Here is a 13,789-nt window from a genome sequence, read left to right on the forward strand (position 1 = left end):
GAGGAGGCAGAGGCAGAGGCAGAGGCAGAGGCAGAGGCCGTGTGTTCTAGGACAGCCTAGTCTGCAGAGGGAGTTCTAGGACTGCCACAGCAGTGCTGACACTGAGCTGAGATCTTTACAGAGAGCTCTGGGGTCATATGGCAGCTGCAGAGACCACCATCTTCCTCTCTCCTTTTTGCTCTGTTGTTTTTCCACTATGAGCTTTTTCCAGCCTTACTACAAAACCTGCTATTTTAAAGGAAAATTATGACAGCATTTCATGTAGCCCAGGGAAGCCTTGCATTTCCTACATAGCTAAAGATCTTGCCTCTCCACCTCCCTAGGGCTGAGATGAAGGGTGTGGCCACGATGCCCTTTTTTTTCTTGAGACAGGGTTTCTCTGTGTAGCCCTGGCTGTCCTGGACCTCACTGTGTAGACCAGGCTGGCCTCAAACTCAGAAATCCACCTGCCTCTGCCTCCCAAGTGCTGGGATTAAAGGCGTGAGCCACCACGCCCTGCTTGGTTCTGTTTTTAAACTTTTTGCTTTGTATTAGATTTTCTACTTTGTCTGTTTGTTTGTTTTTCCAGTTTTTTACTTGTATCATTTTTTTTTTTTTTGGCCTGGTGCTTGTGAGGTCAGAAGAGAGGACCAGATCTCCTGGAACTGGGGTTTCAGCCAGTTGTGAGCCCAGTGTGGGCGATTCTAAGGCCCCCGAAGAACAGCGGTGTTCTTGACTGCTCTCTCCAGCCCCCTACCCCCATGTCTCTCAGTTGATTTGTACATCTAAATGCTGAGTGTGGGAAGCCGACCTATGCTAGCCTGCGTGAGTGACAGCCCAGCATCCCCTGAGGTTGATTCCGGGCAGACTACCATTTCCAGTGTGGGGTTGCTTGGTGACTTTGAACCTCCTTTCCTGGTCTGGTCTGCTGGCTGGTGTGTCCCCATCTTGGGGATACTTGGTGGAGGCTCAGACCCCACAGAAACATCAGGTGATGTTTTGGGAGGGGCCAGGAGCTTCGATGCCCTCCTGGTGAAAGTGCCCGGGATGAAAGCAGCAACTGTGTCCTTGTCCTGGGCAGGGCATGGAGCCATGCGCACCAGTGCGCACCTTTGCCCTCTGGAAGAACTTCAACCAGGTTCCTTATGCCTAGACTAGCACATTCCTGGGGCAAGGGCCAAAGCTGGCCTGGGGGTGGGGCAGGCTGAGTGCTCAGGCTTATGTGTTTTCTTATGTTTCGTTTTGTCTTACTGAGACAGGATCTTAGGTAGCCCAGGCTAGCTTCAAATTCATTATGCAGCTGAGGATGCCCTTGGACCGATATCACTTTCTGATTCTGGGATAACAGGTGGGCATCGCCATGGTCAGGGCTTGGTCAGGGAAGATTCTGAGGGTCGTTCATGTCTCTCTTGTTCTTTTCCCCACAGCAAGGCTCAGAGCTAGTTGATCTGTGAAATTCTGGCAGAGTCCTCGACCTCCACTCTCTGTCTCACCACACGGGTGCTGAGATCACAAATATGTGTTGTGTGTCTGCCTTTTTACCTGTGTTCCAGGCATTGAACACAGGCCTTCATGGCAACCACTTTCAGCCACTGAGTCATCTTCCAGTCTGGCCCCCACCCCACCCCAACTCCCCTAGAGACCTTTAATTACTGTATGTTTGAGCACACATGTGCAGGTGTTTGGAGCCAGAACAGGGTGTCAGATCAGATGTCCTGGAACTGAAGTTAGTACAGCTGGTCCAGTACCAGGTCCTCTGTAAGAGCAGTCAGTGTTCTTAACCCCTGAGCCAGCTCTCTGTCCCAGGGTCTATGTGTGTGCAGGTGTCAGAAACCTGTTTCCAGCTGTTTTCTACATCTGAGTGTGGAAGAGAGACTGATGTCCCAATGTGTTGACCACACAAGCTTTAAGTTCCCAGTCTAAGCTCATTTCCCTGTAAACGGTAAACAAAAGATGACTTTAGGGCTGTTTGACACCGTTGTTGACCCCAGTCTGGAGTCTTGCAGAACACATCCCTGTTGGACCACACCCCACAAGGCCACACCCCTGCCAGCACCTTCGGAAGCCAGCAGCACTGGTTCTGCGGCTCAGCTGGCCTGCGGGGACCATGTGTGATGTGGACTGTGTGTGACAGATCTTGTCATGGACCAAGTCACCAAGCCTGGACAGCAAGAGTCTCGACTCACTGAGCCCTCTCACAGCCCCCATCTTTTGTTACTTTGTTCTGAGACAGCTGATCACTACGTAGCCCTGGCTGGCCCACTTTCACACTCTGACTGCCTAGTGCCCAGAACCTGCTATGTAGACCAGGCTAGCCTCACACTTGGAGCAATGCTGCTGCTGCCTCTGCTCCTCAGGTCAGTTAAGGAGCAGGGGTGTGGTCCGCATCCCAGCATGCATTGCTGGTTCTGTGTAACTTTTGCCTTTGGTTATGTTGAGGCAGTTTTGCTTTTTAGCAGAGGCTAGCCTCTACTTATGGCAATAACCCTGCCTCTTCCCTGGGAGCTGTATCAGCATGTGTTCATTCAGGCAGAGGAGGGTGGCTTTCATACATTTCTGACACATTTCCATCACACCTCCTCTCCCCTTTCCTGTCCATTTAAGCAAACAACAGTAGCTTCCCCACAGGGCCTATGAGGTCCCCAGCCACAGGTGTAGAGCCACAACCTGTGTGCAGCTGCAGACACAAGTCCTCTTCTGGACCAGGTCTCCAGTCCACCCAGTAAGCGTAGCTATCGCGCCACTAATGCTCCAGTGGGCACCTGTGGCTGCTAGCCCCACATTTCCCTGATGCCCATCCCGACTAACAGTCATGGCGGTATGTGTGCTGGGATGACATCATTTTATGTCACCCTGACACAAGCTGGGGTCCTCAGAGAGGAAGGAGCCTCAGGTGAGGAAATGCCTCCATGAGATCCAGCTATAAGGCATTTTCTCAATTAATGATCAATCGGGGAGGACCTAGCCCACTGTGGGTGGTCCCATCCCTGGGCTGTTGGTCCTGAGTTCTGTAAGAAAGCAGGCTGAGCAAGCCATGGGGAGCAAGTCAATAAGCAACATCCTCCATTTCCTCTGCATCAGCTCCTGCCTCAGGTCCCTGTCCTGTTTGAGCTCCAGTCCTGACTTACCCCAGTGATAAATTATGATCTGGAAATAGAAGCCACATAAACCCTTTCCTCCTCAACTTGCTTTTTGGTCCTGGTGTTTTGTTGCAGCAATAGAAACCCTAACTAAAAGGCGTGGTGGTGCACGCCTTTAATCCCAGCACTCAAGAGGCAGAGGCAGGCGGATTTCTGAGTTTGAGGCCAGCCTGGTCTACAAAGTGAGTTCCAGGACAGCCAGAGCTATACAGAGAAACCCTGTCTCAGAAAAAAAAAAATCTGTGTAAGGGCTAGAGAGATAGCTCAGCAGTTAAGAGCACTGACTACTCTTCCAGAGGTCATGAGTTCAAATCCCAGCAACCACATGGTAGCTCATAACCATTTGTGATGAGATCTGATGCCCTCTTCTGGGGTGTTTGAAGACAGCTATAGTGTACTCATACATAATAAATAAATAGGCTGGAGTGAGCAGGGCCAGAGTGAGGGAGGCCAGAGCGGGCCAAGGGAAAACAAAATAAAATCTCTGTGTAAGTTACAGAGCAGAGAGAGTGAGGAGGCTGTGGCTGGCCTCTGCTCTCACAGCCCTTGCAGTACACTGAGTTCTATGGAGGCAGCACCAGGGCAAGTGTGAGCCGGACGGGCACTGGGCGACTCTGTGCCTCTCAGAGGAAAATCAACTAAACATGGGCAAAGGAGATCCTAAGAAGCTGAGAGGCCAAATGTCCTCATATGCATTTTTTGTGCAAACCTGCCAGGAGGAGCACAAGAAGCAGCACCCGGATGCTTCTGTCAACTTCTCAGAGTTCTCCAAGAAGTGCTCAGAGAGGTGAAGACCATGTCTGCTAAAGAAAAGGGGAAATTTGAAGATATGGCAAAGGCTGACAAGGCTCGTTAGGAGAGAAATGAAAACCTACATTCCTCCCAAAGGGGAGACCAAAAAGAAGTTCAAGGACCCCAATGCACCCAAGAGGCCTCCTTTGGCCTTTGTCTTGTTCTGTTCTGAGTACCGCCCCAAAATCAAAGGCTAGCATCCTGATGATGTTGCAAAGACTAGGAGAGATGTGGAACAACGCCCTACAAGAAGAAGGCTGCCGAGCTGACAGAGAAGTACCAGAGGATGCTGCCTACAGCGCTAAAGGAAAACCTGACACAGTGAGAAAGGGGGTGGGTGCTCAAGGCTGAAAAGAGCAAGGTAAGAAGGAGGAGGAGGAGGAGGAGGAGAAGGAGGAGGAGGAGGAGAAGGAGGAGGAGGAAGAGGATGATGAATAAGTTGGTTCTAGCACAGCTTTTTTCTTGTCTATAAAGCATTTAACCCTCCTGTAAACAACTCACTCCTTTTAAAGAAAAAAATTGAAATGTAAGGCTGTGTAAGATGTTTTTAAACTGTACAGTGTCATATATATATATGTGTGTATGTATGTGTGTGTGTGTATTTTTTTTAAAGATTTATTTTATTTATTATATGTAAGTACACTGTAGCTGTCTTCAGACACTCCAGAAGAGGGAGTCAGATCTTGTTATGGATGGTTATGAACCACCATGTGGTTGCTAGGATTTGAACTCTGGACCTTCGGAAGAGCAGTCGGGTGCTCTTACCCATTGAGCCATCTCACCAGCCCAAATAAATAAATCTTTAAAAAAAAAATCCATATGTAAAAGTAAGGCACAGCCATCCATGAGTCGGCACTGAGGAGTTGGAGACATTGAGGTGCCAGGAACTCACTGGCCAGCCAGCCTAGCCAGAAAGGAAAGCTTCAGTTTAGGCAAGAGATGCTTCCTCAGCACGTAAGGTGGAGAGGGATGGTGGACCTGCTGTCACATCTGGCCTCTGAAGGCCACAGGAGGGCACATACCCATACCCACATACAAGACACACAGTAGTGCTGCAGAAGAAACTGTTAAAGAGTTAGAGAAGATAGAACTTCTTTTAAATGTGATCATTGTATTTCAGTTTTCTTATTTGTGTGAGTATGTGGGGGTGCTGGGCTCCACTATGTGGGTAGCAGGGGTCAAACTCATGTCGCCAGGCTCGAAGCTAACCCCTCTCCTGCTGAGCCATCTTGCAGGATCAGCTGTTTGTTTTTCAAGACAGGGTTTCTCTGTGTAGCCCTGGCTGTCCTGGAACTCACTCTGTAGACCAGGCTGGCCTCAAACTCACAGAGATCTGCCTGCCTCTGCCTCCCGAGTGCTGGGATTAAAGGCGTGCGCCACCACACCCTGTGCCCAGTTGTTCTTTATCCACAGGGTTTGGAACCTGTCCCTATCTTTTTGGAAGAACAGACACACAAGTGCACCTTCTCAGTGTGCAGCAGCCGCCCAGGCCACACTGGGAAGCTCAGACTGGTGCTGTAGCACTTGCTGGGAGCTGTAGGCAGAGAAGAGAGGTGTGTGGCGTGTTTATTGAAGCTGCTGCTGGGGTTCTCCCCTGGCCATCATGCACACAGGCCCATTTGGCCAAAATGGCTCCTCTGATGGTGGCAGGTCGGAGGGACATTTCTCCACTGCAGCGATGGCTTTATTTAATCCCGGATGTAGCCCTGCCTGCCTGATGCTTCCCACCTTCCTGTCTTTGAACCTATCCTATCTGCTGTAACCTCAGGGAACCCTCTAAAGTCAAACTTGTGAAAAGTCAGGACAGTGGCTTGCTGGGGAGTGGCTTATGGGCAAGGCCCAGGTTTCATCCCAGTTGTTGAGGGAAAAACAAACAAGCAAACAAACAAACAAAAACCAGGAAGAGAGTTGTGACACCATTATGCCACATGGGGCGCCGAATGGGCAAAGAAGAAAAACTGCTCAGAGAATAGTCTAGAAGAGGCACAAAGGGGTGGCCCAGCCGGGGACTTCCTCCCTACTTCTGCAGCCACACTGACAGGGTTGTCCTTTGTAGCCACCAGGGAGCTTTGACCCCACCCAGGTGACTTAGGCGACTGGTCGACTGGTCGCTGAGTAGCAGCACCTCAGGTCTCAAGGCTCCTGTCCCCGCCCCCACTTGGTATGCAGGACTATGGGCTAGACAAACCACCCGTGAGGGCTGAGGGCAACTTTGCTGGAACTCACCCAGTCTTGCTGCGGGGGGTGGGGGGTGGGGTGGGGGGTGGGGTGGTGTACACGTTCCCCATCGTGGGCTACTTCCGTGAGGAGCAGGTTTGGCTGCGGCCCCTAGATGGCGCCTGGGACTGCTGCCAAGTCTAATGGCTGACAACTGACTTCCTCATATCCCTCAAGATAGCCACGTCCCTTAAATGGCACTGCACAGATGCACCACGACGAAAGATCAGATGACGTGACAAATGTAGTCCTGAGCCAATGAACTGGGCCTGTGTGGAATGGGGTAATGGGGAGTGGACTAGAGGGTATAAAAGGGGATGGCTGAGAGAGGTCAGGGGAGAAGAGGAAAGGAAGGGGGGATCGCTTTAGTGCACATAGTTATGTTCCTGAATAAACTGCTTTGAGAAGGACATCGGTTTTGTCGCTTCTTTTCTGCTGGTTGGAGACGGCAGCGACAACTTCTTCCCTAGGTATCTCAGATCCTCACATCACGGCCCCTTTGGTCCCCATCTCAGAGCTGGATTCTGGGGTGACAGGTACTCTCTAATCCTAGACATGAGGTCAGCAGAGCCATTGACACATTTCTCTTTTGCTTATCCATGACAGAGGAAAGTAGACCAGGCTGTTATTGAACTGTCCATGTAGTGGAGGATGGCCTTGAATCTGTGCTCCTCAAGCAGCGTCCCCACAGTGCTGAGATGGCACCTATTCTGCTCAGGCTCTGCTCTCCAGTGTTTGCTGATTGCTAGTTTACTTTATTGTTAGCGGTGCGGTGCGGGGGGGGGGGGGCGGAGCTCAGGGCCTCCCCCCTCCCGCTGAGCTGCAGTCTGAGTGCAGGAGTCACTCCATCACTTAGAAGAGCCCTGGGGAGTGGTGCCAAGGGAGTCTCCCGGGTCAGAGGATCCGAACAAGTGAACTCATTGCTAACATTCTGTACCAGGGCCTTTCAGCAGCTTGGTCAAACAGCTGTCCTGCTTGGGACAGCTCAGGGTGGAGCCCTGATTCCGTAACCAGCAGCCAAAGAAAATAAAAATAAATAGAAGGGCTAGGAGATGGCTCCATGGGTAAAAATGCTTCCTGGTGAGAAGGCCTGGCTGGTTCCATGACAGGCTTCAGACTGGCAGTTAAGGAGAGGTGGCCTAAATCTGTTTCCAAGAACTGGCCAATTCCAGACAAGTCCAGGCCTCAGAAGCTGCCCCACCACCTGGCCTGAGGCAAGGACAATGGGTAAGCAACAGTTTCCAGACCTCCCCAGTAAGTTTCCAGCCCCCACAGCCCTGCCATGGAATGTCCATGGAGATGGACCCCACAGATTAACACAGAGGTCACCTGCCCCAGAATTCCCTAATGTGCTTTAAATCAGACCTCCAAGTTAGCTTGGGTGTCTATTTTGGTGATGGGAGACCCCAGCATGCTTGACTTCTGCAGAATAAAACACTCTTTGAGTTTTCATCCTGTTTGAGTCCGGAATATCATTCTTTGGCGAAGTATGGACCCTATACTGGGCAAGCATGAGAACCTGAATTTGTATCTCAAAAAGACACATTAAACCATGTGTGCACGTGGGGCACACCTGCAATCCCAGCACTCTAGGATCTCTGGAAGTTCGAGACCAGCCTGGTCTACATTGAGTGTTCCAGGCCAGGTAGGGCTGTACAGAGAAACACTATGTCCCTCCCAAAATGATTTTTTTTTTTTTTTTTTAAAGCAAAGAGCTGGCTTGGTGGCCTACAGTGGCCATGCCAGCACTGGAGAAGCCGAGTCGGGGTCTAATGCGAGTTCATGATCAGCTGCCACAAGAGCCCATCTCAAAACAAGAAAATTCCAGCGATTTGTTTTCACTTCCTGTCGTCGGGAACGCCAGACCTGCCGTTCGCGTTCAAAGGTTCTATTTGAGTTGGTAAAGACAAAGAAATCCATAAGGGCAAGAATGGAAGGCTAGAGCCGGGCGTGGTGGCGCACACCCTTAATCCCAGCACTCTGGAGGCAGAGACAGGCGGATTTCTGAGTTCGAGGCCAGCCTGGTCTACAAAGTGAGTTCCAGGACAGCCAGGGCTACACAGAGAAACCCTGCCTCGAAAAAAACAACAAAAGAAAACAAAGAATGGAAGTAGGAGCGCAAAGTGGACCCAAGGCGGGTTTCCCCAGCCCCGCGCGACGTGCATGCATTAGCCAGCTTCGCCCACAGTGTGGCGCCGAACCAGATCCAGGAGAGCACCTCTGCGCAGGCGCCCTTTCCCAACATACCCCCGGAGTGGGCGTAACTTGTGCTGCGGCCTTTTGCGTCGTTCTTGTGTCGCACTTTACGGCCGCCTCTCAATCTCACGGTGGGAATACGGTGCGGCCGTCCGTCGCGTTCCGTAGGTACCGCCCTAGCCCGTTCCGATTGGATGAGTGTCCGTTGAGCCGCTCGCTGATTGGCCATCGTTTCTGCCAGTCTTTTTCAGTCTGGGGCGCGCGGTGGGCCGCCGGTGGGAGCGAGAGTGGCAGTGCCGCGGCGGAAGTTATCTCTGCAGGGAAGATGGTGAGGGCCGCGAGGCGGAGGGGCGCGCGCAGGGTCTTCGGTCTGCTGAGAGATGGGGGAAACTGAGGCCGGAGGTGACCGGTGTCTCTCCAGGGCCCCAGCCGGTCGCCGTCGGGGATTTATCTCTTGGTGGACCCGGTCTTTGCGGCCGGAAGAGGGACTATGATCGTTTCCGGGGTTTGTCACCGTCATTGATAGGAATGCTGTGTTTCCGGGAAGTGGGCGGGCCTAATGGCTCACGTGGGCGTCGCTGCCCGCTTGATGCTTATCTGGAGTCTGACCTCAGCTGCCCACGTCTTTGGCTGCAAATCCAGCTCCGGGAGAGGGTTGATCTCTCCCTGCGACACACAGCATGTCCTGCTCAGGACGAAGGGATTTTCTTCTCCTCGTTTAGGCTCAGGCCTTCCCAGTTTGGGGACTCTTAGACCTGGCATAAGTAGAGGAGGCCAGGTCTCCCTGCTGCTGTCGAGGGGCGCCTTGGCCTGAGTGGGGAGAGCCGCGCGTTCCCATCTCCTCAGTTCTTGATGGTGGACGTTTGGTTTGGTTTTTTGGTTAGGTTTTCTGGTCTGAACTGACATAATCCAGACTAGCCTCAGACTCATGATCCTCTTGCTTCAGTCACTGGGGTATGGAAAGGACACGTGTATACCTCCACTTTGGGGCAGGACAGGAGGCAGGGTCTCATAGCCCAGGCTGCCTTTGAACTCCATTTGTATACACGCATCCCTGTGAACTCCTGACCTTTACTCCAGAGTGATCCCGGGTTTTGTGGTACAGGAACTCAGGGCCTAACACACTAGGTAAGCACTCCCCGCCGGGCGTCCCCTGAGCCTTCCTGAAGGGATGGCCAGGTGAGCCCAGGACTGGACACCCTCATGCAGGTGCACACAGACACTCCCATGCTCTGCGGTCAGGCTGGTACAGGAGTGTCCCAGGTGAACATTCCTGATCTCAGAGCCCGAGGCTTGGTTCTCCAGCTATCTCACCTACACACTGGATCCCAGACAGTGTGGATGATGGCTGAGGAGGAATTTCCTTCCCTGGAACTGGCTCCTCTGGTGGGAGGTGCGGGGACTGGAGCCCAGAACGGGTGGCTATAACACCTGCAGCTGCTCTGTGTAAAGCTGTATCTCCCCCACTCAAAAGCCTGTGACTATCCCAGCTCCAGCCTTCCTGTCTGCCCTGGCCCATTTCACTCTGAACTTTTTCTTCCTTCATTTTGGGAGACTTTCTCAGCTGGAGCATGGACTGATTACTTCTTCCATTCCTCTCTCCCACTGTACACAGACGTGTGTGTGTGTGTGTGTGTGTGTGTGTGTGTGTGTGTGTGTCTGTCTGTCTGTCTGTCCCTACACCTCACTTTTCTTACCTGTGGCGCTGGACAGGATGCACCTGTGCTGGGTGTCCCCACCCCTGCGTGTTCAGCAAATGTTTACTGCCCCACCCTGCCGCAGCAGAGCCCACGCCCACACTGACCTTGTGTCTAGCCAGGGAGACTGATGCTAATCACCCGTAATTAGAGAGCAGCTTCTGCGGAGGGTGGAAACAGGCTGGCAGCCTAGGGTGGCCATTAGGGGCCTGGCCACGGGAGGGGACGTGCTCAGCAGGATTGGGCAGAGAGTCTGGGGAAGGGCACCCTCCCTGGGTGGTGGCTGGAGCCCTGAACAGTAGGCTGGACCTCGACATCCCTCCCTCACAGCCAGCTCCAGGCGGTGCTGGGCCGCAGCACTTCCGGAAGAGCTGTGTGTGCGTCTGTTCTTGTTTAGCAGTCTTTGCCCTTGAACCCTTGCTGTGCCTTGTATTTGGGAGTTTGACTATTCTATTTTTCCTTTATTGAAACAGGATCTCATGTAGCCCAGGTTAGCCTCACACTGTAACATGGCTCCAACTCCCTGGAGCCACAGTATGGCATCCTGTGGCTCTTTCCTGCTGTTTATTTGAGGATCAGGGTGGACACCATTGTCACCGATCACCAAGGCCGCCCACCAGCCATTTTCACAAAAGCCATCCTCTGCCATCTACCCTTCCAGGAAGCCTCTGCAGGAAGTGGGCTAGAGCTCCACTTCCTGCCACTAACTCCTCCCCGCCCCCCAGCTCTTCTTGGGAAGGGCCTTGTGCTGCAGGCTCCCCCAGTCCTCTCATGACCCAAAGTCCCCATGCTGGGCATGATGGCCCTGAGGATCTGGGGCTATTGTTTGTTTCTTCTGTTTTTAAAATGATTTATTTTTATTTCTGTGTTTTGCCAGCATGCATGTGTCTGTGAGTGTGTTGAATCCCCTGGAACTGGAGTTATAGACGTGTGAGCTACCATGTGAGTGCTGGGAATTGAACCCAGGTCACCCAGAAGAGTAACCTGTGCTCTCACTGACTGAGCCATGTCTCCAGCCCCTGATGGTGGTGTTGTTTGTTTGTTTGTTTCACTGTATAACCCATCTGGCCTGGAGCTTATAGATATCCACCTGCCTCTGCCTCTCAGTGTAGGGATTGAATGTGTGCACTGTATGCCTGGCTGTATTTTGATTTTTGCGTGAATTTTGGAGACAGATCTAATGTAGTCCAGGCCGATCTCAGACTGTACCTGAAAATAATCTAAAATTCCTTATCCCCTGCCTCAGCCTCCCTGGCACTGGGGTGACAGCACACCTGGCTTATGTTGGTCTTTATAGTGCTGGGTCTGGAAGGCAGTGTCACCAGCCTTGCTGTCACCTTGACCTCAGCCCTGGGGCCCAGGCAACCCATGTCACCTGTTGTGGAAGCACAGGGCCAGGGTGTGAAGCAGGCTGGCGTGTAGCCCTGGGCATTCAGAAGGCTGTGGCCAGCCTGGGCTTAGGACAAGGTTCTGCCTCAGAAAAGATACCTCCAGACAGAGGACTGTGCCCCCCTGTGGTTCTAGGTGACAGGAATTGTGGAGAAATGACCAGAATGGTCCGGGAGGTCCAGGTGGCTCACATCTGTAGGATGGGATGATGCGAGGTTACCTGTGACCTGAAGACAGGCGCGTGCATTGGGGGTAGCCATGCCCATGTGGTCATCCCTGAATTGAGGACTACGCCTCACACTGACTTTTGCCTTCCAGCTTCCCTTGTCGCTGCTGAAGACAGCGCAGAATCATCCCATGGTAAGCACTCTGAGCCACCTCCCTTCATGTGCCCATGGCCCAGTCCTTTGCAGTTCATGATTGAAGGCCTGGCAAGATGGCTCAGTGGGTAAAGGTGCTTGCTGCCAAGCTGAAGGACCTGAGTTCAATCCCCAGAACCCATGTGATGATGGATGGGGTCATGACTTCCCTGAAGTTGTTCTCTGCCCTGTCTGCACACAGACAGAATAGCAAATGCAATACAAAGTAAAACGTTCACAAAGAAATCTTTTTAAAGTAATGTCAGGAAGAAGCTGGGCACAGAGCAACTCATATCCCTGGTTCTGCCCTGAGAGTCCCAGCATAGACCAGGTCCCCTGTCATTCCAGCTGCCTGGGAGGCTGCAGCAGGAGGATTGCTACTGGTTGAACCATTGTTTTTGAAAAGGAGCAGCAGTGTGGCTGAATAGCCAAGGCGTGGCCCCGGAGCTACAGGCCTGGGTTCCATCCGAGGTGCCACGGAAGGAGCCCTGCCTCTGTGGTGTGTAGTGTGCTCTTTTTGGTAACGTTCCTTCTGTAGGTGACTAGATTGGGCTTGCCCATTGTCTCCTCACTATCCTCCTGCCTCAGCCACCAGAGTCCTGGAATCACAGGTGTGTGCCACCACGCCTGGCCAGTGTGGAGTGTTAATTTGTCTCTGTCCATGCATTGGGTGGGGAATCTGGGCGGTGCCTGCTCATCATAGCACTCACGTATGGCAGCAGTCAGCCCTTAGAGGCTGATCCCAAAGGACATCCAGAAAGCTGTAGTTTGGGATGGGAAGCCAGCTGTGCTTGAGTTAGGCTGACGGGCTCTCCCACAGTTGGTGGAGCTGAAGAATGGGGAGACGTACAACGGGCACCTGGTGAGCTGCGACAACTGGATGAACATCAACCTCCGCGAGGTGATCTGCACGTCGCGGGTGAGTGGTCATGCGGGGAGGGTGCATTGCTGGCCTGAATGGACTGTGCCCACCTGTCACACTTCCCCTCTCAACAGGACGGTGACAAGTTCTGGAGGATGCCTGAGTGCTACATCCGTGGCAGCACCATCAAGTACCTGCGCATCCCTGATGAGATCATCGACATGGTGCGGGAGGAGGCCGCCAAGGGCCGAGGGCGAGGAGGACCGCAGCAGCAGAAGCAGCAGAAAGGCCGAGGCATGGGAGGCGCTGGCCGAGGTGGGGTCCCTTTGAGGAGGAGGTGGGAGAGGGACACCCAGGCACTCGCCTCTCTGCACCCTGTTCAGTCTCATGTAGGGCATGGTGATATGGGTTCCTGTAGGCTGAGTACAACCTGGAATCTCCCACAGGACCCTTGCACAGTGGCACAGGGCACAGAGGGGAAGACCCTTGTCCCTGCCTAGGGAAGCTCGTGTCTAGCTCTGCCTCTTCTGTCCTGTGCAGGTGTGTTCGGTGGCCGGGGCCGGGGTGGCATCCCAGGTGCAGGCCGAGGCCAGCCCGAGAAGAAGCCAGGGCGGCAGGCAGGCAAGCAGTGAACAGTCCCAGCCTGAGCTGAGCCCAGGACGGTGGGCGAGGCCTCAGGGCACCTTTGTGTGAAGCCCCACTTGGCATTCTGGTCCAGTGAAGTCCCTGGCTGACCGCTGACTCAGTTTCTGGAAGGTTCCGAGTCTGAGGTACCTGTGGAGCCTTGGACGCCCTTTGAAGGACTGACTTCTTCCAGGCATGTTTGAGTTTCAGTTGGAGCTGCAGGCTCAGCACATGGCGGCTCGCCTGTCCTTTACCAGCCGCACCCCGTACGTCTTCTGTTTGAAAAATAAAAGCAAACACCATAGAAGGAGCCAGCCATCCTTCTGCCATCACTAACGCAACTTACCTTCCCTAAGCCCTGAGCATGTTGTCCCCAGGGCACCTGGGTCTCATCAGAGGGCGTGGGGCTTGTCTGTGTGTCCTGCCAGTAGAGGTGAGAGTAGAGCAGATCCCGCATTTAGAAGGCTAAGAGAACCAGGAGTTTTAGGCCAGCCGGAGCTACAAAGCACTTAAAAACCAGGCCTGTAATGACTG

At 53.0% G+C, this 13,789-nt stretch overlaps 1 protein-coding gene across 2 annotated transcripts; it reads left to right on the forward strand.

The window, feature by feature from the left end:
• The first annotated feature begins 8,472 nt into the window (after nucleotides 1–8,472).
• Nucleotides 8,473–13,562, forward strand: Lsm4 (LSM4 homolog, U6 small nuclear RNA and mRNA degradation associated). 2 transcript variants are annotated; one of them, XM_029531952.1, is made up of 6 exons: nucleotides 8,473–8,488; nucleotides 8,566–8,652; nucleotides 11,729–11,770; nucleotides 12,590–12,688; nucleotides 12,766–12,946; nucleotides 13,172–13,562. In XM_029531952.1, the coding sequence occupies exons 2-6, from the start codon at nucleotides 8,650–8,652 to the stop codon at nucleotides 13,261–13,263; spliced, it is 417 nt and encodes a 138-aa protein (XP_029387812.1). In that variant the 5' UTR covers nucleotides 8,473–8,488; nucleotides 8,566–8,649; the 3' UTR covers nucleotides 13,264–13,562. The 2 variants fall into 2 exon arrangements, with proteins under 2 accessions (XP_029387812.1, XP_029387813.1); XM_029531953.1 differs by lacking the exons at nucleotides 8,473–8,488; nucleotides 8,566–8,652 and adding an exon at nucleotides 9,093–9,452.
• The last annotated feature ends 227 nt before the right edge of the window (nucleotides 13,563–13,789 follow it).

Source organism: Mus pahari, chromosome 19 (genome assembly GCF_900095145.1).
Source record: "Mus pahari chromosome 19, PAHARI_EIJ_v1.1, whole genome shotgun sequence".
Lineage (NCBI taxonomy): Eukaryota > Metazoa > Chordata > Mammalia > Rodentia > Muridae > Mus > Mus pahari.